This window comes from Salvelinus fontinalis, chromosome 24 (assembly GCF_029448725.1).
Source record: "Salvelinus fontinalis isolate EN_2023a chromosome 24, ASM2944872v1, whole genome shotgun sequence".
In the NCBI taxonomy this organism is placed as follows: domain Eukaryota; kingdom Metazoa; phylum Chordata; class Actinopteri; order Salmoniformes; family Salmonidae; genus Salvelinus; species Salvelinus fontinalis.
Genome location: NC_074688.1, coordinates 10527426 through 10554424, shown reverse-complemented (window position 1 = coordinate 10554424; position 26999 = coordinate 10527426). Strand labels below are relative to the sequence as shown.

Sequence of the window (26999 nt, the reverse complement as noted above, 5' to 3'; positions counted from 1 at the left end):
GTTTCAACAACGTACTGAGTAAAGGGTCTGAAAACTTATGTAAATGAAATATTTCTGATTGATTGAGAGGACATTATTATTATTATTTTTTCATTAGAATAAGGCTGTAACCTAACAAAATGTGGAAAAAGTCTAGGGGTCTTTCCGAAGGCATTGTAAGTCAACACATATACAGATACACCGCTGATATATATATTTTTTTAATATTTAAGATATATATTTTTTTTCTTTTTTTTTCTTGGGTCACTATATCTATTTTGCCAATTGGATCGATGCCCTCTACCACACGAAACCCCACTAATCTACCGACGGAAACGAACGAGGTGACAAAAAAAAAAAAAAAAAAAAAAAAAAAAAAACAGACCTCCATCCTATGTTATCTTGCTACCGATAGCCAGCTACCTGGCCAGCTGTCTGGATCGCCGTGACCCCAACCAACCTCTACTCACTGGACCCTTATGATCACTCGATTAAGCATGCCTCTCCTTAATGTAAATATGCCTTGTCCATTGCTGTTCTGGTTAGTGTTTATTGGCTTATTTCACTGTAGAGCCTCTAGCCCTGCTCACTATATATCCAACCTTTCAGTTCCACCTCCCACATATGCGATGACATCACCTGGTTTCAATGATGTTTCTAGAGACAATATCTCTCTCATCATCACTCATTTCCTAGGTTTACCTCCACTGTATTCACATCCTACCATACCTTTGTCTGTACATTATTCCTTGAAGCTATTTTATCGCCCCCAGAAACTTCCTTTTACTCTCTGTTCTAGACGTTCTAGACGACCAATTCTCATAGCTTTTAGCCGTACCCTTATCCTACTCCTCCTCTGTTCCTCTTGTGATGTAGAGGTGAATCCAGGCCCTGCAGTACCTAGCTCCACTCCTATTCCCCAGGCTCTCTCTTTTGATGACTTCTGTAACCGTAATAGCCTTGGTTTCATGCATGTTAACATTAGAAGCCTCATCCCTAAGTTTGTTTTGTTCACTGCTTTAGCACACTCTGCCAACCCAGATGTTTTAGCCGTGTCTGAATCCTGGCTTAGGAAGACCACCAAAAATTCTGACATTTTCATCCCTAACTACAAGATTTTCAGAGAAGATAGAACGGCCAAAGGGGGCGGTGTTGCAATCTACTGCAAGGATTGCCTGCAGAGTTCTGTTTTACTATCCAGGTCTGTTCCCATACAATTTGAACTTCTACTTTTAAAAATCCACCTCTCTAAAAACAAGTCTCTCACTGTTGCCGCCTGCTATAGACCACCCTCTGCCCCCAGCTGTGCTCTGGACACCATATGTGAACTGATTGCCCCCCATCTATCTTCAGAGCTTGTGCTGCTAGGCGACCTAAATTGGAACATGCTTAACACGCCAGCCATCCTACAATCTAAGCTTGATGCCCTCAATCTCACACAAATTATCAATGAACCTACCAGGTATCACCGCAATTCCGTAATCACGGGTACCCTCATAGACATCATCCTAACCAACTTGCCCTCCAAATACACCTCTGCTGTTTTCAACCAAGATCTCAGCGATCACTGCCTCATTTCCTGTATCCGTAATGGGTCAGCGATCAAACGACCTCCACTCATCACTGTCAAACGCTCCCTGAAACATTTCAGCGAGCAGGCCTTTCTAATCGACCTGGCCAAGGTATTCTGGAAGGATATTGATCTCATCCCGTCAGTAGAGGATGCCTGGATATTTTTTTTAAATGCCTTCCTCACCATCTTGAATAAGCATGCCCCATTCAAGAAATTTAGAACCAGGAACAGATATAGCCCTTGGTTCTCTCCTGACCTGACTGCCCTTAACCAACAGAAAAACATCCTATGGCGTTCTGCATTAGCATCGAACAGCCCCTGTGATATGCAACTTTTCAGGGAAGCTAGAAACCAGTATACACAGGCAGTTAGAAAAGCCAAGGCTAGCTTTTTCAAGCAGAAATTTGCTTCCTGCAACACAAACTCAAAAAAGTTCTGGGACACTGTAAAGTCCATGTAGAATAAGAACACCTCCACCCAGCTTCCAACTGGACTGAAGATAGGAAACACTGTCACCACCGACAAATCCACTATAATTGAGAATTTCAACAAGCATTTTTCTACGGCTGGCCATGCTTTCCACCTGGCTACCCCTACCCCGGTCAACAGCACTGGCCTCCCCTCTGCTACTCGCCCACGCCTTCCCCATTTCTCTTTCTCCCAAATACAGTCAGCTGATGTTCTGAAAGAGCTGCAAAATCTGGACCCTTACAAATCAGCCGGGCTAGATAATCTGGACCCTTTCTTTCTAAAACTATCTGCTGAAATTGTTGCCACCCCTATTACCAGCCTTTTCAACCTCTCTTTCGTGTCGTCTGAGATTCCCAAAGATTGGAAAGCAGCTGCGGTTATCCCCCTCTTCAAAGGGGGGGACACTCTTGACCCAAACAGCTACAGGCCTATATCTATCCTACCCTGCCTTTCTAAGGTCTTCGAAAGCCAAGTCAACAAACAGATTACCGACCATCTCGAATCCCACCATACCTTCTCCGCTATGCAATCTGGTTTCAGAGCTGGTCATGGGTGCACCTCAGCCACGCTCAAGGTCATAAACGATATCTTAACCGCTATCGATAGGAAACAGTACTGTGCAGCCATATTCATTGACCTGGCCAAGGCTTTTGACTCTGTCAATCACCACATCCTCATCGGCAGACTTGACAGCCTTGGTTTCTCTAATGATTGCCTCGCCTGGTTCACCAACTACTTCTCTGATCGAGTTCAGTGTGTCAAATCGGAGGGTCTGTTGTCCGGACCTCTGGCAGTCTCTATGGGGGTGCCACAGGGTTCAATTCTTGGACCGACTCTCTTCTCTGTATACATCAATGATGTCGCTCTTGCTGCTGGTGAGTCTCTGATCCACCTCTACGCAGACGACACTATTCTGTATACTTCTGGCCCTTCTTTTGACACTGTGTTAACAACCCTCCAGGCGAGCTTCAATGCCATACAACTCTCCTTCCGTGGCCTCCAATTGCTCTTAAATACAAGTAAAACTAAATGCATGCTCTTCAACCGATCGCTGCCTGCACCTGCCCGCCTGTCCAACATCAGTACTCTGGACGGCTCTGACTTAGAATATGTGGACAACTACAAATACCTAGGTGTCTGGTTAGACTGTAAACTCTCCTTCCAGACTCACATCAAGCATCTCCAATCCAAAGTTAAATCTAGAATTGGCTTCCTATTCCGCAACAAAGCATCCTTCACTCATGCTGCCAAACATACCCTTGTAAAACTGACCATCCTACCAATCCTCGACTTCGGTGATGTCATTTACAAAATAGCCTCCAAAACCCTACTCAATAAATTGGATGCAGTCTATCACAGTGCCATCCGTTTTGTCACCAAAGCCCCATTTACTACCCATCACTGCGACCTGTACGCTCTCGTTGGCTGGCCCTCGCTTCACACTCGTCGCCAAACCCACTGGCTCCAGGTCATCTACAAGACCCTGCTAGGTAAAGTCCCCCCTTATCTCAGCTCGCTGGTCACCATAGCAACGCCCACCCGTAGCACACGCTCCAGCAGGTATATCTCTCTGGTCACCCCCAAAACCAATTCTTCCTTTGGCCGCCTCTCCTTCCAGTTCTCTGCTGCTAATGACTGGAACGAACTACAAAAATCTCTGAAACTGGAAACACTTATCTCCCTCACTAGCTTTAAGCACCAGCTGTCAGAGCAGCTCATAGATTACTGCATCTGTACATAGCCCATCTATAATTTAGCCCAAACAACTACCTCTTTACCTACTGTATTTATTTATTTTGCTCCTTTGCACCCCATTATTTCCATCTCTACTTTGCACCTTCTTCCACTGCAAACCAACCATTCCAGTGTTTTTTTACTTGCTATATTGTATTTACTTTGCCACCATGGCCTTTTTTATATTTCTATTTATTAATATATTTTATTTGCCTTCACCTCCCTTATCTCACCTCACTTGCTCACATTGTATATAGACTTATTTTTCACTGTATTATTGACTGTATGTTTGTTCTACTCCATGTGTAACTATGTGTTGTTGTATGTGTCGAACTGCTTTGCTTTATCTTGGCCAGGTCGCAATTGTAAATGAGAACGTGTTCTCAATTTGCCTACCTGGTTAAATAAAGGTGAAATAAAAAATATAAGGCAACACATACACATTCTTATTAGATTACTAATTAGATGTTTTACAAATCATCTTCTTCTGCCATATAAAATTCTTATTTGATTTGTATGATTCTTTTTCATATGGGATTTTATGTTGGAGATTATGATGGATGGATATGGGAGTTGAGGCAAAGGTGATAGAGGATGAGAGATATGAAGGAATGTACTGTAGATGAGGGACATGTATAGATGGGTTCAGTGGGGCAGTGAGAGGAGAGAGATATGAAGGAATGTACTGTAGATGAGGTACGTGTATAGATGGGTTCGGTGGGGCAGTGAGAGGAGGGTCTTGGAGACATGGATGAGTCTAGGCAGATATACCCAGAGAGGGAGTGTGCCTTCTACAAGGGCAATTCACTGGGAGTTGCTGTGAAATGGAGCAAGTCTGCTGAAGCTGACAGATTATTCAAACATTTTCCCGAGGAGTTGTGACAGAAGAGAGTGGTTCTGAAATCAGACTCAATCCATAATGTACTGGGTCCCATCACCGACTGCAGAGTTTTCCCTTGGGCACCCTTGCAGCACAACTATAATCAAAGAAAACAGGGAAGAAACGGAAGGATATTTGCTACTGCAGGACAGGGGAGAATTCATGCGTTCTCTATGCATTTTGTAGGTTTAGAAATACTAGTCAAATAGCATCGATTTACATACGGTAGAGCCTTGGACTCCCTGATTTCTGCTAGATTTGCATAGGAAAGTTTGATGAAGCACACTCAAGTGGATTTTATAATGCTCTGAGGCTGAAGGACTAGATGTTTTTCACATGACGGAGGGATAGGAAGTCGGCAAACCGACAGAGAAATGCCTACTTTTTAGTCCAGCGTCCCATGGATAAAATTCCCAGTTGTTCAGCCGCAGAGCAATTTGAAATGTTTGCTTGATTCCCATGTACGGTAGTTGTAATACCTCGATGGTTTAGAGCATGGGTCTGGCAACAGCAGGGTTGTGTGTTTTTGATTCCCACATGGCCTAAATACTGTATATCACATACAGTTTGTCTTAGTCTTGACAACTTGGTGAAGTGTCTGCTAAATGACCATATTTTTGGGATAGCATAGCATCATAGGCTATACACCATATGCCATATGCCACCATATTCACTGTTACTTTTTTGATCCTCACTTTATGCAAGCTGCAGTATTTTATCTGAGAGAACCATACAGTAATACAGGGCTGTGGCAGTGCAGATGAAGACTTCAAAGACTTGTGTCTTTAAAGGAACTATGAGATTTGAGGAAGGATCTGACCATTCAAAACCATTGAATATGTCTCACTATCTTTCATCCAAAGGAATAACAGTACAAGTGTAACAGATGAAACAGCACACGGATTTCAAATATAAACCTATTCAGCAGTCTGAAAAGTGTGCCAGTTACGCAAAAATTCGTATGATTGTAATATGCAAATGTGAACCATGTCTGATTCAATGTAAAACAAAAACAATATTACATATATTTCACAATTCTACTATTTTCCTCTAGTTTGTCAGCTACGTATGATGCCGATGCTGGCACATTGCGATGGAGTTGATAACCGCAACGTAATTCGCCCAAGAGGGAATAAATTAACGGAATATTCAAACGAAATAAAGCAGCATATATCTTTTAAACAGTTTATCTTATCTCTTCAAATAGAGGAGCCCTAGAGGGACAGCTGCATGCAGTGATCATGAATGGAGCTCAGTTAGTACTGCTGACTACCAAGTAGGGCCCCCGCCTTGCCTCTTCCAGCCAAAAGGGTATTTCAAAGGGAACCCGGCTTCCCAGTGTCACCACGTAAAGTCCACAGGCAACAGAATATTTTCTTGATGCTTTGATTTCACATTCATTTAAGGCTTGCTGTGATGACTCTGCAGGAAATATACACACCCATAAATTATGATCATTTATGTTAGGTTACGGTTGTAGTCTGCGTTACGGTTGTAGGATGCTTTAGAGGTGGTGTGAGACTCATTCAATCGCAGTGCTATGCGTTAGAAGCTGTAGCCCCATTAGACGCACTGAATTGCCTGTTTGGCTTAGATCTTGGTAGTGATCCCGGCCAGTGTGGGATGTGTGGCGAGGGGTCCGTCGTCTTTGAGGTATAATGCTGATTTTAGAGTTTCACAGCAAAATATTTGATCTCTAAGGCTCCAGTCAAAGCTTGTTCTTTGAAGGCTTACTGGGTTTATGGTACAGTACGTTTACTAAACCCAGAGGATGTTTGCCTTGCAATAATCAAGTAATGTTGTACTCTAACTTAACCGCTGGAACACGCTGAAAATGGCTCCAAAATGCCCTCTAGGAAAGTCTTCACAGTATCTAGCATCAAACAACACCCAGTTAATGAGCAGTCGGTGCGCTATTCCTTTTATTTGACGAGCACAGATTATTTATTTGACGAGCACAAAACGGCTCTGTTTTCCCATTCATACTGCATAATTGATGTCACACAGCAAAGTTCATGATTTAAAGGGATACTTTGGGATTTTAGCAGTGAGGCCCTTCATCTACTAGCATTAGCACAATTACTGGAAGTCTATGGATATCTACTAGCATATTGTAAATGTACTATATAGGATAGATTGGTATGTTGCCCCTCAGTGTTTGTGTGTCTCATGATATAACTCAGTAGCTGAGGCAGTGTGTCAAATGTTTGATTCTCTGCGGTCTCCCTCCTTCTGAGCACCGCCGCAGTCCGTCTCAATCCTCGCAGACCCAAGCACAAACAACACAAGTCTCCAAATGTACAATATACTGGCTTTTGAAACCCAATCTCCTTCTCCTAGACCCCTAGTCTGCCTGTTCATCTGCGGTTGCTATGAGACAAACACCTTGGAGCATGCCTTGAGGGTCACCCTGACCAATAATAGAGATGCATGGCTCAGCGTCTTGCTGAAGCACTTTGTTTTCTCTCGTTCCTGTCCATCCCTTTATCCGAGGAAGAGAGTGGTGGTGCGTAATGGGGTGTGTAAGACAGGCCTTTGGTCCAAGGCCCTAATGGATAAGCTCCAGACCAGAGCCGCCTTCTGAACAAACGCACAAACCAGAATCGTCTATTTATCCCAAAACAATTTAGAGAATATCAGCGTCATACCGTCAAGTAGGGAAAAAAACACTGCGGTGATATTTAACTCATTACTTGCCACAGAAAACAATACCATGAGCGCACATCAGTCAAAACGTCTCAGCCAGACACGCAGGATGTGGTGCCACGTTGCCATGATAAATGAACGTTTCATGCGACATGATTAATATCACGCAGCGATACGATTGTCACCGCAATTAAGTTATTGGCAAGTTGAGACGACAAACATCTGCATGTGCCAGATCTTCTCGGTCAGTGTATGTGATAGGCCCTTCTGAGAAGGAGAAAGAATCACGCTGAGTTATTCCTGTATCAGTCCTCTTTGTAAGGTTATCGGTGTACTACTGCACTACGCTCTACCAGGCTCCTTTCATCTTGCCTGATGTTTCACATTATACTGTAGGAACTTGGTAATTTATGTGATTTAAAAACGAATGATGCTCATGTTTTAACTACTTGGTATTTACACACGCCTGTAGCCTGTCTTGTACTATCAAGACCAGAATACATTAGTGCTCTTGTACAACTCTTCAGCATTAAAGTGAAAACATACTGACAGTAAGCAGAAGCCCGATTCCCTGAATAACTGAAGGACAAGCGATCCCATGTTCTGTTTATCTTAGAGTGGAGGAAACAGCAGCCATCAAGTGTTCCCCAGACGGTCTTTACCCCATGCGTAGTGAACTGCCCTGGGTCTTGCTCCTATTCCCTTCTCCCTCAGCCCAATCCCTTAGACGGCGGGGCAGCAGGTCTCATTGACTGGGCCCTCCCTGGGCCCCCGGGGCATTGCAGGCCGTTCCACTCCACAGCCGACAGCCTAATCCGTCACCATTGTGGGGAGGCATAGGAGTCAGAGAATTCTGTCTGAGCAGAGCAGAGTGGACACTCATCCTGTAAATAAGCTCTGGGATGTCGACTGTTTCCAGTCTCCACACCAAGATTCCCCAGAGAGCTGACGGCTAGCTGCTTGGCATTTCAAGCCCTCTACCTTGGAGAGTTCTAGCCCATATACTGTAACGAGGTTTCCCGCTACAGCTGACAGGGCTGTGGTTTTAGTAAACATGATATGAGAGGAGCTGGAGATCAGGCCCTCATTCTATGGGCAGATTGTTTACCTTTAGATGATGGCAGATGGTGTTGTCTTACAACAACTTAGCCTGAGTGAGATGGGGAGAGAGAGAGAAATTTAACAGCATCCATGTTATTTTGTAATTTACCTGCATTTCCTCTTATGAAGTTGAAAGTGGCCTGGCCGCCATTCATTCAACAACGGAGCAGCATGTTCCTTGTTAGTCTTTATTTTATGTACTGTATTTCTTTGTTCCTTCCCAGCGAAACGGCAATTTACAGTTGCTAATAACTGTTGGCATGTCTTGAAAAGGACAGTTTTTTTCTGTTGTCTGGCAGTACAGTTAATTCCTTTTTAATTATGAGAGCCAGCAGGTAAGTGTTTTTCAGAGCATCCATCATGCTGGCCTTTTTCATCCATTACGGTATGTACGTATGGTGGCCTATATGTCTCACACAGTGATTTGACCTTGAGAGTAACCGCACCAGTGCATACTGCCCCTCTATTCAAAAGATCAAATGCTTATAAGAACAAAACAACAACAGAAAAGGCTTCCAACGTGGCTTCCGTGGCTTTATTTTCGTTTGGTATTCATCATAGCGTTAGCCCCATAATCCAAGCTACAGCTGTGAAATGGGTTGGTGAAATGAGATGCATATGGGCAGCTGCTCTGTTTCTGTTGACGCTGCATGGCTGATGGCCACTTCGTCGCACGAGAGAAGCCATACAATAACCTCATACATCTCCATTCCAATTCCATTCCCTGGTTTTATTAAATTCACAGCACAGGCAAAGGAAACAAAAGGCCTATTTAATGGCCTATGACAAATCCCATGCAGATCCTGGTGTATTAAGTTGTAAAGCTGAAAACTGTAACCGCAGAAATGCTATCAATACAGATAGAGCGTGTGTGTTTAAGGTACTTCGGCATGAACAAGGAATTACCACGATAAAAATATTAAAGTACCGTTTCATGGATATGCTTCATATGCGAGAGAGAGAGAGGAGATATATATATATATATCTCGGCCATAGTCTGTTCATAGCACTTCAAATCTGTCCCGCTACCGCAGATATTTTTGTATTTGTAATAGGACTACCAATCTTTATTTTAAAGAAAAAACAGTATCTGCCATACCTGGAAGCAGGGTAGATATGAGACACTGTGTGTTTCTGTGTTTGCATGTGTGTGTTTTTTTGAGAGAGGATATTAAAAAAAATGTGTTCGTAAGTGTGTGGGTGGATGACTGCGTGCTTTTGCTACAATTGTATATGTATTGCCAGTTGGCGTCTTCTATGGGGATACATTTCTGTTTTCACTCATATTGGAGATGTATGCAGCTATTTAAAAGACTGGCTTTTAGAGAATCCACAGAAGGTAGACCCACTGTGATAAACCCCTTATTAAACTGTGCAGCCAACTAACTTTGTCCGGGGATTGCATGTTGAGTTAAATGATTTGCTAAGCTATAATTACACAAACCTACTATTTGTCCTTATCTCTTCATTGGGCGTATTAGCACGACATGTGTATAATTCCCTAACATCTTAAAGAAGTTCCTATGCAGAGGAAAATAAGATACAAGCTGTTAAGAAAATTGGCTCTCTTGAAACATCACCTCAACCTTATGCCTCAGTCTGTGCTAAACATTTAATTCAAGGAATTGCACATTCATTGAAATGCATTCACATACATTTACTGGCTTTAATTATCTGAATGTACTTCGAACACTGCTTTTTTTGCATCCTGATCATGGCTGATAGAGATATTTAATCACTGTGATAGCTAAACACATAGATATACATCTTGATTCACCTAGTGAATTCTCCACCTAGCGTCTCACGTCCTGACATGTTCTGACCAGTGCCTCTCTCCTTTGCCTTGCAGTTTCCCAGAAAGCCGGAGGGAGGATGGACCGGCTGATCTTCTCCTTGTTGATGCTGGCCGTCTCCACCAGGGGGCAGCTGTGCCCCAAGCGCTGCATGTGCCAGAACCTGTCCCCCTCGCTGGCCATCCTCTGCGCTAAGACGGGCCTACTCTTTGTGCCCACCGTCATCGACCGGCGCACCGTGGAGCTGCGGCTCACTGAGAACTATATCACAGCCATAAGGAGGCGGGACTTTGCCAACATGACTAGTTTGATCCATCTGACGTTGTCCCGCAACACCATAAGCCAGATCATGCCTTACACCTTCGAGGACCTAAAGCGGCTGCGGGCGCTGCACCTGGACAGCAACCGGCTGAGTGTGATCAGGGATGACCACTTTCGGGGGCTCACCAACCTTAGGCACCTGATCTTGGCCAACAACCAGCTGCACAATATCTCTCCCCATGCCTTTGATGACTTCACAGGAACCCTGGAAGACCTGGACCTGTCCTACAACAACCTGGTGGACATCCCCTGGGAGACGATAGGTCGTCTAACCAATGTCAACACCCTTAACATGGACCATAACCTTATAGAGCACGTGCCCCAAGGGATCTTCACCAACCTGCATAAGCTGGCGCGTCTGGACATGACGTCCAATAAGCTTAAGAAGATCCCACCGGATCCACTTTTTCTGCGCATTCCTGTCTACGCGAAAGCCAAAGGATCTCCTCAGTCGTCATTGGTGATGAGTTTTGGTGGAAACCCGCTCCACTGTAACTGTGAGCTGCTGTGGCTGAGGAGGCTGACCAGAGAAGACGATCTGGAGACCTGCGCCTCTCCTCCAGACCTCACAGCCAAGTACTTCTGGACCATCCCCGAGGAGGAGTTCATCTGTGAGCCTCCGGTCATGACCAGGAAGTCTGCCAAGACCTTCACCATGGAGGGCCAGCCTACCAGTCTGAAGTGCAAGGCCAATGGAGACCCGGACCCAGAGATTCACTGGATTTCCCCCGAGGGCCGTCTGATCTCCAACACGTCCCGGACTGTCACCTTCAGCAACGGGAGCCTGGACATCAACATCACCTCCCTGAAGGACTCTGGAACCTTCACCTGCATTGCCTCCAACGCAGCGGGGGAGTCCACGGGCCAGGTGGAGCTGGTGGTCAACCTCCTCCCCCACCTGGCCAACAGCACCAACCGGCTACGGGAGCCCGACCCTGGTCCGTCAGACATCCTCACCTCGGCCAAGTCCACCTCAACCACGGGCAACGACACACGGAGGAACCAGGAGGGAAGGGTGCTGATGACGGAGCTGACAGCTAGCTCAGTGCTGATCAAATGGCCATATCAGAACCACGTTCCTGGGATCAGGATGTACCAGGTCCAGTACAACAGTTCCCTGGATGACACGCTCATCTACAGGTGAGGAGGGATAGGGATCTGAACAGTGGTGATGGGGAAATGAAGAGGGGAAATAGCTTCAGTCTCTTGGTTAGAATGAGTTAATAACTTTGAACTGTTTTTTTTTTTTGTATTAATGACCTACTCAAGGTTTTCTGATTAAATACCATTTTGACTCACAGATGTACAATTACAAAATGTCTATCAGTAGCAATCATAAGAACACCAGAAACATTTCATCTTGTACAAATGTATGTCATTATAATGAGATGATAATTAGGTGGTAATTACTCATCATTATTTGCAAGAGATAAACAAGGACACTTTTTCATTTGCTTTGAGAAAATGTTTCCTCTCTTCTCTTGTTCTTATTCCAAGGTAATACTATTTTGTTTTGATGCTTCCGTCATTGCAGACGCCAGGTCCAACATCAATTTATATCAATTTGTAGAGTTTGTATCGCTCTGATGGATGCTGATGGATCGTTCTGTTCACACTCATTAATTATTTTGGTCCTCAAAAAGTATTGGTTTTCATTCAAGTCTCCTCACGTCTTCTTACGGGGCCTGGCCCAGGGCTGTATGCAGGCAACTTTTTATTTTTCTTCTCTGATCAATGACAGCAGTCACCAAGGGAGAAAATTGATTTAGGATCTCATTTAGGGCGTCCACGCCGAGATTCTGGTGGCAACTCTCAGTGACCGAAGATAGGCAGGTCTGTCCCACTGTAGAAAATGCACAGCCACAGTGAGAGAAAGGGAGAACTTTTCAATATTTGTTTCAAGGGAAACGTATTCCCCAAGCGGTGTCTGTTACCACGGGGAGTTGGAGGGATGATTTTGAATGCTGAACACGTAGAGGAGCGTTGTGCACAGAGAGGCACAGTTTGGATTGTGGATAGTTTTAGAGCAGGTACACAGTTAATAGACTGATGCTTCTGTGCTCTGATGCACTCTGTCTCAGCAGATAGTGTGGGGAGCCTAAACGAATGAACACGGCAGCTAATTAACTGAGTGGACAGGAGAGATGTTAATGTAGGTGAATTTATCTAGTACTAAGGACTTAAACCTGGCTCTCTGATTATTGTTCCTCATTGACTGATTTGTTTATTTGGTGTGGGCAAGCCTGTGAGCACACACACACATTGCACGCTCGCGCGGACATACACACATATGCGCGCACACACACACACACACACACACACACACACACACACACACACACACAGTTATGTAAACCTAGCATATTACAGTATGTATCTTGCACTTGTCTACACACCCACTGAAGGGTATGAGCACATAGTACACTCAAAGGCATTCAATACACTAATACAAACACACACCCACACAAACAAAGCAAGTACAGTACAGTACATTTCTTAAACAACTCATCATAAAAAAAAACATATTTCTTTGTTTTAGATGAATCAGAGGTTTTGTTCGACTCTAGGGCAGCAACGCTTGCTTAAATTCAGCCTCTGTCTTCCATATTGATTTGGAAGAAGAGAAGAATGTGCATAAGGGACATGTTTCGGAGGCGAGGAGCTCAAGCTAGCAACAACACCCCGAAGCTGTAATTTATAGACATTTTTCAAAAGCTGTGCAGAGCAATGGCGTAACAGCCACTGCCAGCTCCCAGTACACAACACGCCGCAGCCCAAAAATGATTACGAGCGACTCAGTATAATGCCCACAGGAACTGGGTCGACCAAACGAATGGTCCAGCCTGCCAGCTCGCTACGCATTAGGGCTATGGAAATGTCTGCCGGTACCCTTCTGCTGATTTGTCCCTTTGCAAATTAGCTGCTATGTTCACTTTGCTCTGTTCCAGCTCCTACTCAAAATGTGTCCTTGATCATTTTAGCTATTTCTGTAAAAAATAAAAACGAAAAAACATGTAATTTTGGCCCAATAGGGCTTGATAGTCCTTCCCTTCATGTCCGTGGATCTGAAATGACTTGACAAATGCATTTGATACAGTGTAAATCAATGCCCTCTTTTTCACATCAACAGTCAGAAAAAAAATGGACTATTAAAAGGAAGCCATCTGACAGTATTGGGACATGGCCCCTACCATTCCTCTGATGTAGGAAGTGATTAATAGTTTATATCAGAAGCACCCGTGGCCCGGCTGTGAGGACCATTGAGTTCCACTGTATATTTGCTGGCACAGTCACTTGGGCGGTACCCATCGATGGCATTGATAGTGCATCCATGCGGGGTGTCACCAGGAAACAATGGGACCCAGCTGGACTTATGCAGTAGTCACACTTCCTCAACTCCCCTTAACGCCTCTGATTTACAGGACTATTTGCCGCACTGACACCACCGAGCTCCTCTCAGTCCCTCTCTGGGGTGGGGCCCCGGTGAATAGAGGCCCCACCACAATAGAATAGCACCGTCGTACACACGCACACTCCTTTCATGCTCTGCTTTTTAAATCACCTCTGCATGAGGTTCTGTTAGGTATGGGCGGAAGAGCACTGTAGGGGGAGACGGGAAGAAGTGAAGAGAGAAAGAATGAGGGAACCGAGATTTTGTCGCTGTGATATCATGATTATCACCCGAACTATATTACTAAGGGATGGAAGTTTGTTCAGTCATTTTAAATCGAGGAGCAGGCTCAGAATGTGTAAGTGCTTCTACTACGTCTTCTACAGCTACAGTGTTCACAGTTGAATAGACTGCTAATCCACTTGTGAGCAAGTGGACTCATGTGAGAGGGAGGAAGGAAGGCATTTACTGTTTGCTCACTTATACCATTGGTTATTTTAATACTTCGTGATGGCCAATGAGCTCGCCGATCTACTCGCTTGACAGACTTGGGTCTGTTCATACTTGAGTGATTATTAGTATACATGCAACATTCATCACCTAATTTATTTGGAGCTTTTGTTGGCTCTCTGAGCTGGCATAGGTTTCTTAGGAGAGACAAAACCATCCCATTGGGCACACACTCGTTCAATCATCGTTTCAATGAAATGACATGGAACCAACATGGAATAGATGTTGAATTGACATCTTTGCCCAGCGGGATCATTGGTATGCAACAATTTGCCCACTTGAAGTGTATTTGCGATATCTCTCAGACAGTCCTTATAAGGACTATATATAGTCAGAACAAAATGAAAACACTAAACATTAGGGTTTCTTCTAAACAAAGGCTTGGCAAAGTTTGATGCGTGGAGCAAAACGGAGCATTGCGCAAGTCAATTCCCCAAATGATGGTTTTGACAAGACTCGGCTGTCAACAAGCTCATCTTATTTTCAAACGTGGACAGGTCATTTCATTTTGGTGTTGTACTTGAAGGCCCCCGGCAAAGAGGGCACAATGACATGTTCACAGCATTGCCTTGTGAGAAATCAAAATCGAATCAAACAGGAGAGCATTACATTGCTGTACACCCCTTCTCCTGAGCAATGGGTATACCATCAACGTAGTTGTCTCACTGTGCATGACGGTGCAGCATATCGCCTGTACAGAGATGGCTAGATAGACAAAAGGCTAAATATGTCGGTTTTGGCTGAGGGAACGAGCCGGTCTACCCTGTTCTTTTGTTGACCACTCTTTACATTGCGGTCCTCTGTGTTGGAACGAACCACCAAACTGGCCAGGGCTTTAAAGCCTAAAGGATGACTCATCCAGTCCACATAGTATGTAAGATCAGATCTCGCATGGAGGTGTCGAATAGGGATTACATTTACATTTAAGTCATTTAGCAGACGCTCTTATCCAGAGCGACTTACAACTTGGAAAGTTCATACATATTCATCCTGGTCCCCCCGTGGGAATTGAACCCACAACCCTGGCGTTACAAGCGCCATGCTCTACCAACTGAGCCACACGGGACCACAGAAAGACAACGTTGTTGCCTATTTCAACAAAGAAGGACAACGTAATAATGTTTTGTTATCAGATGCCCACAACTGTAACTTGTATAAATCGACCGTCGAAGACTGAGTCAAAACACAAACATCCCTTTAAAAGTAAATGAAATCTCTATTATTAACCTCTAAAATTGTTTGGTTTTAAGGCCAATGCAAATGAAAGCAGGCGTTGAGTTGAGAAGGTTGGTGTGGGACAGATGGTTATCCCAACCTGTTCTTCCTCGTCTACCTGCCCACTTCAACGCTTTCTTCAAGGTTATATGCCGGGACGGCATTTAAGTTATGTACAGGAAAAAGAAGGTGGGGATTCTGATAGGCTGCCATCACGTGCGATATCTCATTCGTATGCATACAGAGTGCTGAAGCTTTCAACTGGTGTTTGTGATATCACACATAATATGCTCAGCTGCACATGTGCACTACACTTAAACTCAGGGACACAGGCGTACAAGTGTGCAGACTCTCTCTCACTCTCTCACTCACTCACTCACTCACACACACACACACTGCTCTACTAACTACCATGCAACGTCGGACTCTAAATCTCTAAGCTTAGCCTTTTTTCTTTTAAGTGTTCCTTCTTCGTTGCTCCCATTTTCTATGACTGGCCTCTTAGAATCCGGTGATGTTCCCCTTTTTCCAGGTTTATCCATCTTAGTGGATTCTCCTCACGTATGTCTCTGTTGGAAAGGGCAGCAAGGGGCCGATTGGCTTTATCCCCTACCAGAAGCACCAGACATGAACCCATCTGGTTGTCTCATCACCGCCCCCCCCAAAAATCTTAGCTCCCTAAATGTATACATGCATGCTACTCCGGCTGCATATATATCAAATCAACTTACTTACTTGACTATCATTATGCTGGAAAATAAATAATAGACACCTCTCTCTGAAAATATATGATCACAAGTTGGACGACTAGACTGCCGCGGATCAAGTGTTTAAAATCAACATGAAATGAGCTGGAAATATGGACCGATTCCTTTGAATTCTGATGTGGGTGATAAAGGTCTGGCTTCAAATTGAAAATATCCTCTATCTCATGTGATATGAACTGAGCCAAGACGAAGCATGAAGACGAGGAAGTACAGTATGTCATTAGGCTCCATGTAGTAGTACTGGAAGCTGCAATCCATCAGAGGTGATTGGCAGATGGTTAATGTGTGAACCGGGATATAGCATGGAGAAGAGAATAGCCTAGATAGATAGTCTTCCCCTCCAAGCTAGTGACTCCCCCATCGTGAATGATTGATGGGATGAGAGGACTTCTCCTTGCTGGAAGGCTGCAGGGTTTGTACTATGTGGTCGGATGACCCATAACCCTAAAATCACACACTGGTATTCCTGTTTCAGCTCTGGTATGATCCAATTGTATCCTGAACTTAAGTTTATAGAAGGAATGTTGTCATTCTTAGGGTTGCAAAGGGAGGATATATTTATGGAAACATTTGAGGTTTACCAGTAAACTACCAGCATTTTTGTATCTTTCAAAGATTTTATGTAATATATCACAAGGCATCTAGCGGGCCTTTTTGGGTACGTAAGAATATTACAGGTGTCTGTATTTATCTCTGGACATCTGTGCATTCTTATCGCATGTAAAATATGTAAAATCATGAAATATTTTTTTTTAATAAACGCTTTAAAATATTATCCTAAATATAAACCATGAACTTTGTGAATGCCTTTGGGGTTTGATATGAGGGTCTCAGCATGAAATATCCTTTATTCTTTTTTACAACCTTTTATTTATTTTACTATGTCAATATGTATTTGTTGCCAATGTTTTGGCATCAAATTGGTGGCAGTTTGTCAATAGTTGGACGAGTTGCAGAGGAAATTAAAAATAATGCCATTGTTGATTAGATGATATTTTAAAACCCTCCCGTGGTGTATGCTTCATGTTAATTAATGCTGTGTTCCCGTTCTAAATTGACCTCCCCATTATAGCTGATTTATAAATCCATAGAGTATATATATTATCACCTAATGTTGTGTTAGATCTTTTTATCGACTTAAGTTCTTGTGAACATTTGTCACGACCGTCTATGGGAAAGAGAGAGAGGACTAAGGCGCAGCGTGTGAGAAATACATCTTCTTTTATTAAAGATGACGAAACACGAAACGAACACTATACACAAACTAACAAAACAACAAACGACCGTGAAGCTAAATAACGTAAGTGCACAGACAAGCAACAAACGTTCAACATAGGCAATTACCCACAAACAGCTAAAGCCTATGGCTGCCTTAAATATGGCTCCCAATCAGAGACAACAATAACCAGCTGTCTCTGATTGAGAACCAATTCAGGCAACCATAGACTTTCCTAGACACCTACACTGAACACTAACCCATCTACTCTACTTAACCCCCTAAACCATACAACCACCCTAGACAATACAAAAAAACACATACCTTCCCCATGTCACACCCTGACCTACCTAAAATAATAATGAAACAAAGAATACTAAGGCCAGGGCGTGACAACATTACAAGTTTTGAACTTCTATTTGCTATTTATGGCCTGTAGGCCTCATTGACCTGAGGTCATACAAAACGTTTTTGAGTAAGAAAAGCATAATGTATGGAATATTTTGACTATAACAAATACTCAGATGAAACTGTCAGTTTCCTGGCCTCTCTCCTCCTCACCGGTGTCATGATCAAAGATATGATTGTGAGCCTCATACAGTATATCGTTTGGTCATTGTGCTGCCACAAAATTAATTGTGAGCAAGGCCTCAAAATAGCTTTATAAACCAGGGCTGTGAGAAAAGTTCTATATACAGTGGGGCAAAAAAGTATTTAGTCAGCCACCAATTGTGCAAGTTCTCCCACTTAAAAAGATGAGAGAGACCTGTAATTTTCATCATAGGTACACTTCAACTATGACAGACAAAATTAGGAAAAAAATCCAGAAAATCACATTGTAGGATTTGTAATGAATTTATTTGCAAATTATGGTGGAAAATAAGTATTTGGGCACCTACAAACAAGCAAGAATTCTGGCTCTCACAGAACTGTAACTTCTTCTTTAAGAGGCTCCTCTGTCCTCCACTCGTTACCTGTATTAATGGCACCTGTTTGAACTTGTTATCAGTATAAAAGACACCTGTCCACAACATCAAACAGTCACACTCCAAACTCCACTATGGCCAAGACCAAAGAGCTGTCAAAGGACACCAGAAACAAAATTGTAGACCTGCACCAGGCTGGGAAGACTGAATCTGCAATAGGTAAGCAGCTTGGTTTGAATAAATCAACTGTGGGAGCAATTATTAGGAAATGGAAGACATACAAGACCACTGATAATCTCCCTCGATCTGGGGCTCCACGCAAGATCTCACCCCGTGGGGTCAAAATGATCACAAGAACGGTGAGCAAAACTCCCAGAACCACACGGGGGGACCTAGTGAATGACCTGCAGAGAGCTGGAACCAAAGTAACAAAGCCTACCATCAGTAACACACTACACCGCCAGGGACCCTGCAGTGCCAGACGTGTCCCCTGCTTAAGCCAGTACATGTCCAGGTCCGTCTGAAGTTTGCTAGAGAGCATTTGGATGATCCAGAAGAAGATTGGGAGAATGTCATATGGTCAGATGAAACCAAAATATAACTTTTTGGTAAAAACTCAACTCGTCGTGTTTGGAGGACAAAGAATGCTGAGTTGCATCCAAAGAACACCATACCTACTGTGAAGCATGGGGGTGGAAACATCATGCTTTGGGGCTGTTTTTCTGCAAAGGGACCAGGACGACTGATCCGTGTAAAGGAAAGAATGAATGGGGCCATGTATCGTGAGATTGAGTGAAAACCTCCTTCCATCAGCAAGGGCATTGAAGATGAAACGTGGCTGGATCTTTCAGCATGACAATGATACCAAACACACCGCCCGGGCAACGAAGGAGTGGCTTCGTAAGAAGCATTTCAAGGTCCTGGAGTGGCCTTGTCACGATCGTGTGGCGGATTGACGGACCAAAACGCAGCATTTGGAAAATAAGCCATCTTCTTTTATTTTAAAGACGACGAAAAATAAACACGAAACACTTAATACAAACTAACAAAAACAACAAACGATCGTGAAGCTAATAAACGTCGTGCACACACACACAGGCTACAAACGTTCTGACATAGATAATTACTCACCACCAATGAGAGCCTATGGCTACCCTAAATAAGGCTCCCAATCAGAGACAACCGAAATCAGCTGTCTCTAATTGGGAACTCATTCAGGTAACCATAGACTCTCCTAGATAACTAAACATACATAGACAACGCTAGACATCTGAACTCAACACAAACCCATATACTACACCCCATAACCCCTTTACCATAGAAACACCCAAAACCAACAAAACATAAACATTCCCCATGTCACACCCTGACCTAACTAAAATAATAAAGAAAACAAAGAATACTAAGGCCAGGGCGTGACATAACCCCCCCCTTAAGGTGCGAACTCCGGGCGCACCATTACACAGTCTAGGGGAGGGTCTGGGTGGGCTTCCATCCACGGTGGCGGCTCCGGCTCAGGTTGTGGTCCCCACGTCACCACAGTCCCTAACCACCTCCTAGGCTTCCTCCAAATGACCCCCCTCCACATTAACCCCATTGCATTAAGGGGCAGCTCCGGACTAAGGGGCAGCTCCGGACTAAGGGGCAGCTCCGGACTAAGGGCCAGTACCAGGGTCAGGGGCAGTACCAGGGTCAGGGGCAGCACCAGGGTAAGGGGCAGCACCAGGGTAAGGGGCAGCACCAGGGTAAGGGGCAGCTCCGGACTGAGGAATGGCAGCTCCGGACTGAGGAATGGCAGCTCCGGACTGAGGAATGGCAGCTCCGGACTGAAGGACTGCAGCTCCGGACTGAGGGACTGCAGCTCCGGACTGAGGGACGGCCCATGGCTGGCTGACAGATCTGGCTGCTCATGGCTGGCTAACGGATCTGGCTGCTCATGGCTGGCTGACTGATCTGGCTGCTCATGGCTGGCTGACGGATCTGGCTGCTCATGGCTAGCTGACGGATCTGGCTGCTCATGGCTAGCTGACGGATCTGGCTGCTCATGGCTAGCTGACGGATCTGGCTGCTCATGGCTAGCTGACGGATCTGGCTGCTCATGGCTAGCTGACGGATCTGGCTGCTCATGGCTAGCTGACGGATCTGGCTGCTCATGGCTAGCTGACGGATCTGGCTGCTCATGGCTAGCTGACGGATCTGGCTGCTCATGGCTAGCTGACGGATCTGGCTGCTCATGGCTAGCTGACGGATCTGGCTGCTCATGGCTAGCTGACGGATCTGGCTGCTCATGGCTAGCTGACGGATCTGGCTGCTCATGGCTGGCTGACGGATCTGGCTGCTCATGGCTGGCTGACTGATCTGGCTGCTCCTGTCTGGTTGGCGGCTCTGGCAGATCCTGTCTGGTTGGCGGCTCTGGCAGATCCTGTCTGGTTGGCGGCTCTGGCAGATCCTGTCTGGTTGGCGGCTCTGGCAGATCCTGTCTGGTTGGCGGCTCTGGCAGATCCTGTCTGGTTGGCGGCTCTGGCAGATCCTGTCTGGTTGGCGGCTCTGGCAGATCCTGTCTGGTTGGCGGCTCTGGCAGATCCTGTCTGGTTGGCGGCTCTGGCAGATCCTGTCTGGTTGGCGGCTCTGGCAGATCCTGTCTGGTTGGCGGCTCTGGCAGATCCTGTCTGGTTGGCGGCTCTGGCAGATCCTGTCTGACGGACGGCTCTAGCGGCTCCTGTCTGGCTGGCGGCTCAGTGGGCTCATGGCAGACGGGCGGCTTTGCAGGCTCATGGCAGACGGGCGGCTTTGCAGGCTCATGGCAGACGGGCGGCTTTGCAGGCTCATGGCAGACGGGCGGCTTTGCAGGCTCATTGCAGACGGGCGGCTTTGCAGGCTCATTGCAGACGGATGGCTCAGATGGCGCTGGGGAGACGGACGGCTCAGATGGCGCTGGGGAGACGGACGGCTCAGATGGCGCTTGGCAGACGGGCAGTTCAGTCATCGCTGTGCAGACGGCAGACTCCTGCCGGCTGAGGCGCACTGTAGGCCTGGTGCGTGGTGCCGGGACTGGTGGCACCGGGCTGGGGACACGCAACTCAGGGCTAGTGCGGGGAGCAGCAACAGGACGCACAGGACTCTGGGGACACACAGGAGGCTTGGTGCGTGGTTTAGACACTGGTGGTAAAGGGCTGGAGACACGCACCATATAGCTAGTGCGTGGAGGAGGCACTGGTGGTACTGGGTTGGGGCGGGGAGGTGGCGCCGGAAATACCGGACCGTGCAGGCGTACTGGCTCCCTTGAACGCCGAGCCTGCCCAACCTTACCTGGTTGTATGCTCCCCGTCGCCTGACCAGTGCGGGGAGGTGGAATAACCCGCACCGGCCTATGTAGGCGAACCGGGGACACCAAGCGTAAGGCTGGTGCCATGTACGCCGGCCTGAGGAGACGCACTGGTGACCAGATGCGTTGGGCCGGCTTCATGACATACGGCTCAACGCTCAGTCTAGCCCGGCCGATACGTGGAGCTGAAATGTACCGAACCGGGCTATGCACGCGTACAGGAGACACCGTGCGCTCTACTGCGTAACACGGTGTCTGCCCGTACTCTCGCTCTCCACGGTAAGTACAGGGAGTAGGCGCAGGTTTCCTACCTGACTTCGCCACACTCCCTTTAAGGCCCCCCCCCAAGAAATTTTTGGGTTGTACTCACGGGTTTCCAGCCTTGTCTCCGTGCTGCCTCCTCATATCGCCTCCTCTCGGCTTTAGCTGCCTCCAGCTCTTCACGAGGAAGGCGATATTCTCCCGGTTGAGCCCACGGCCCCTTACCATCCAGTATCTCCTCCCATGTCCATGAATCCTGTGTAGGTAGGTCCTGTTGCCGCTTTCCATGCCGCTTGGTCCTATAATGGTGAGTAATTCTGTCACGATCGTGTGGCGGATTGACGGACCAAAACGCAGCATTTGGAAAATAAGCCATCTTCTTTTATTTTAAAGACGACGAAAAATAAACACAAAACACTTAATACAAACTAACAAAAACAACAAACGATCGTGAAGCTAATAAACGTCGTGCACACACACACAGGCTACAAACGTTCTGACATAGACAATTACTCACCACCAATGAGAGCCTATGGCTACCCTAAATAAGGCTCCCAATCAGAGACAACCGAAATCAGCTGTCTCTAATTGGGAACTCATTCAGGTAACCATAGACTCTCCTAGATAACTAAACATACATAGACAACGCTAGACATCTGAACTCAACACAAACCCATATACTACACCCCATAACCCCTTTACCATAGAAACACCCAAAACCAACAAAACATAAACATTCCCCATGTCACACCCTGACCTAACTAAAATAATAAAGAAAACAAAGAATACTAAGGCCAGGGCGTGACAGGCCTAGCCAGTCTCCAGATCTCAACCCCATAGAAAATCTTTGGAGGGTGTTGAAAGTCCGTGTTGCCCAGCAACAGCCCCAAAACATCACTGCTCTAGAGGAGATCTGCATGGAGGAATGGGCCAAAATACCAGCAACAGTGTGTGAAAACCTTGTGAAGACTTACAGAAAACGTTTGACCTCTGTCATTGCCAACAAAGGGTATATAACAAAGTATTGAGTTAAACTTTTGTTATTGACCAAATACTTATTTTCCACCATAATTTGCAAATAAATTCGTTAAAAATCCTACAATGTGATTTTCTGGAAAAAAAATTCTCATTTTGTCTGTCATAGTTGAAGTGTACCTATGATGAAAATTACAGGCCTCTCTCATCTTTTTAAAGTGGGAGAACTTGCACAATTGGTGGCTGACTAAATACTTTTTTGTCCCACTGTATTATTGAAACAATGTTGCGATTGTTTGTGAGAATGCCAACAGGTGTGGTTCCCGCGGGGGAAATATTCTATTGGGGAAGGTTGCCATGGACGCCAAGAAGGGGAGTGAGGTGTGTGTGTGTGTGTGTGTGCTCAAACACACATGCATGTGGTGGTCTGGGAGAGGAAGTGTCCATCTGGTTAATGGGCATGTGCCTGAACTCAATTTTATACACTAATTGTAGTCTCACCCATTAATTTCTAATGACCGGTGATTTTTGACCAGGAACACCACAGGTGTACAAAAGTTAAATAAAACACCCAAAATGTAATGAAAATCATCCAAATGTATTTTATGTGTTCAGATGCTCTGTGTGGACAAAGTCATGGAACCTTATGACAATCAGATTAAATGAACTACATTTTTCAGAGCGCGAACTTGAAAATCGGTCCAATTTTGCCCGGAACACAACAGGAGGGTTAAATGAATTAGGCTATTTCCTTTTGAACCATATGGTCTATCTACTAGAAACTCATGGACAATTATGGACACAAAGTTATAGAACTATAAATTACCAAACTTACAATAGATTGCCAAAATTACCGAAGATATTCTTGTAACTTTGGTGAATTTCTAGTAGCTTTGTAACCCTAGTCATGGTAAGTTTTATTGGTCAATGGGAGAAAGCAGTGTGTTTCTCACTAACTCTTGTACTGAGCCTGAGTCCTGCCAGTTGTTAGTTCACTTACGGCTCATGCCTTCCTTATTTACTTTGTTTGTAATTCTCTACTAATATGTGTGTACACACATGTGGCATTACGCACTTAGCTAATCATTAGGCCATTGTCCTCTAATTCAATGATTCACTTAGTATTAACTAATTGGATTACACCCCCCTAGCATCAACTGGGCATTCACACAAGTACCAAATACCTGCTTCAATGACTGCCAATTATACTCAACCCATGAAAAATAATTCATGTTATCAAGCGCTACAGTTCAAAAGAGTCACTTCGCTCTAGCTAGTTACATGGGCGTGAACGAGGCCCTTTTGTAATGCACAGTTACCGCAGTACTTTTTCCATTCTCTCCTCCTCTGGTCCAAATCTAGCTGTGCTCAGCGAAAGGCCCTGTCACCTCCCCAGACCCATACTGATGTGCTGGTCCTTGGCATCTTGCTCAGAGTTTTCATCATCCTCCCCAAGCCCCAGATCATTTTTTTATTATGGGTGTTGACACGCCCCCCCCCCCCCCCCCATCCCCGGGAGTGTTTAGATTAATTTAGCAGACAGACATGCAACAGCCATAGCGATAACGAGGGAGGGAGGCGCTGGCCCAGTTAGTGATTTTAATCACCGGCAACAGGTCACTCTTTTTTTATATTAAGGAGTGAAGTCAGCAGAATGTGACAGAGATGCTGTTGAGTTACCTATTGATGGATAACGGAGGTGTCTACGTCATTGAATGAGGAGGAGGGATCGAGTTGATGCACCGGAAATGATGGGCAAAGGCCATGCGTGTGTCATTACCGTGTTGTAATACGAACACTGTTCCGTGTCTTCATGAACAGTCCATCTGAACGCAAATATCAAATTCACACACACGTGCACAAACGCACGCATGCACACACACACACACACACGCACACACACCCAGTCACATGCTTTCCTCGCTCTCTTTCTTGCTCAAACTAAGCATTACATTAATTTGGTTAGCAGGAATGTTATAAGAAGCATTAGTAAAGTATGCTCCTGCTCTTTTAAGTGCAAATCCATCACAGAAACAGTTTGATTGAAATACTAATTTCTTTGGAAGCACTCAAGCCTGCACTGTGAAGTAAAACAAACAAAAATAACTTTTAAACTGACTTTGTCCACTTGTCTTCTCCGAAAACATGTCTCACAATGATTTTAGGAAGTTTTCCAAGCAGATTTAATTCCTGAAATACTCAATTATAGGAAGGCAATGTAAGCCAATGCTCGCTGATAGTAGAACAATTCCCATAGGCTCTTTGGGGTGTTTCCGGGTGCTTTGGGGTGCTTCTTCTCAAAGCCTGTCGCTAAGCCCCTTAGTGATTGTGGATAACTGGGATTTCTCTGAAAGGCATTAAGGTGTTCTGACCCCCCCCCCCCCCCCTCTTTCTTAAACTCAGAGCCACTTCAAATAATCGGGCAGATTTGAGGAAGCGTGGCAAGTGCCATATTTATCCCCCATTTATCAAATCTATCGATCCGCAACACGTCCACAGAGAGGCGTATACTGTCACTGTGTTCTATGTGTCCGAGCGGCTCCTACTGTAGGTTTGCTTTTCATTGCGGGTTGAATCTGCCGTTTTACAGTTATGTCTCAACGTATTGTATGTTTGGAAACAATGAGAGAGAAATGGTCTCCATCTTGGGGCTCTGGTAAAATGTATGGGCAGTTTGAGATGGCTGGAAGGATTTAGTTTCAGGAAAGTAGGTTCTGTCTGGTGAACATGCAAATCATAAGACTCTGAGTGGTGGCAGGAGTGTGTACCATAGGTTGAGGGCAGCCTAGCAGGGAGTCTCTCTGCCATGTGTTAACTGATGGGCCACTTATATAGCCTAAGCCAGATGGCCATCAGTGTAAGTGGGCTGAACTAGCCCTGTGTGCCACCTGAGGACCCGACAGAGGGAAGCAGGTGGCCTGGACAATTGTGTGTGTGTGTGTGTGTGTCTGGGTGTGTGTTTTCCTGTGAGAGTGTGTGTGTGTGTGTGTGTGTGTGGCACACAACAAAGACCTTCTGTGACTCTCTCTCTCTCGCGCACACACACACACACACACACACACACACACACACACACACACACACACACACATCAAAGATTGGGGAAGAGTAGAACTGTATTAACTGCCAGAACTACTAGACCCAGTGTGACTCAGGTGCTGCAAAGACCAGGTCCTGACTTCAACCAAGGGTGGTCATATGGCGACTGTCATGTTTCCAGTTAGATGTTTCTGTGGCTTCTTGCCCCCTAGTGGTCAGATTGTCCTTCCTATAATTGACTCATGTCATGTGACAAGGTTAGAGGCCTTTTGGAGGGAGTGTGATGACACGATGGCATAATGGTGCTACTAAATTCAGAGGTTTGTCACTTGACTGCATACCTTCGTCTCCTGTATGCAATCCAAGTTATCTTACCTTTTAGGTCTTCTTGCTCTCCTGAGAATCTTGAGGCTCTTGAAATGGAGTTGGTCGGCAGTGGGTAGCGCTTTGGGGAAGAATTGGGCTGACCTGCGGTCACAGTCGTAGTGGAGGCTTCTAACGTTTGCCCTGAGAATCCTACCAGAGATTATTTTGGAACGGTTGGAGTGAGAGTTTTGGAACGAGTGCATTCCTGCTTTTAAGCCTGTCCATATGTTGTGTCAAGCTGGGTAAAGGACAAACTGGGAATGGTTACATCTGTGAAAGTGTCGGGGAATGGAATTATTTAGAATTTTTTTTGAGTATCTACCGCTTAGAGGAAGCGGGCGCTTTGAGTCACGCTGCGGGCGCTTTGAGTCACGCTGCTCGGGGCTCAACCTGTGGCATGTTTTGCTCTCCAGGGCAAAGCACCGCTCGAAGAAGTGATCCGTGGGCTAGCGTTGAGTGTTGAGGTGGATCAAATTAAATTGATTATTCCTAGTGTTTGTGAGCCCGCCG

At 45.4% G+C, this 26999-nt stretch overlaps 1 protein-coding gene and 1 non-coding gene across 5 annotated transcripts in view; one reads left to right on the top strand and one right to left on the bottom strand.

Moving 5' to 3' along the window:
* LOC129821904 (leucine-rich repeat and fibronectin type III domain-containing protein 1-like protein) overlaps window positions 1–26999 on the top strand; it is a 129084-nt gene that overhangs the window by 65485 nt on the left and 36600 nt on the right. For all 4 annotated transcript variants that reach the window (XM_055879637.1, XM_055879635.1, XM_055879636.1 and 1 more), the window contains one exon: window positions 10234–11638. In XM_055879637.1, the coding sequence (XP_055735612.1) occupies window positions 10257–11638 (1382 nt within the window). In that variant the 5' untranslated portion in view covers window positions 10234–10256. The remainder of the gene's footprint in view (window positions 1–10233; window positions 11639–26999) is intronic.
* trnat-ugu (transfer RNA threonine (anticodon UGU)) lies at window positions 15391–15467 on the bottom strand. The gene has a single exon. It is a non-coding gene; the product is annotated as a tRNA-Thr (tRNA).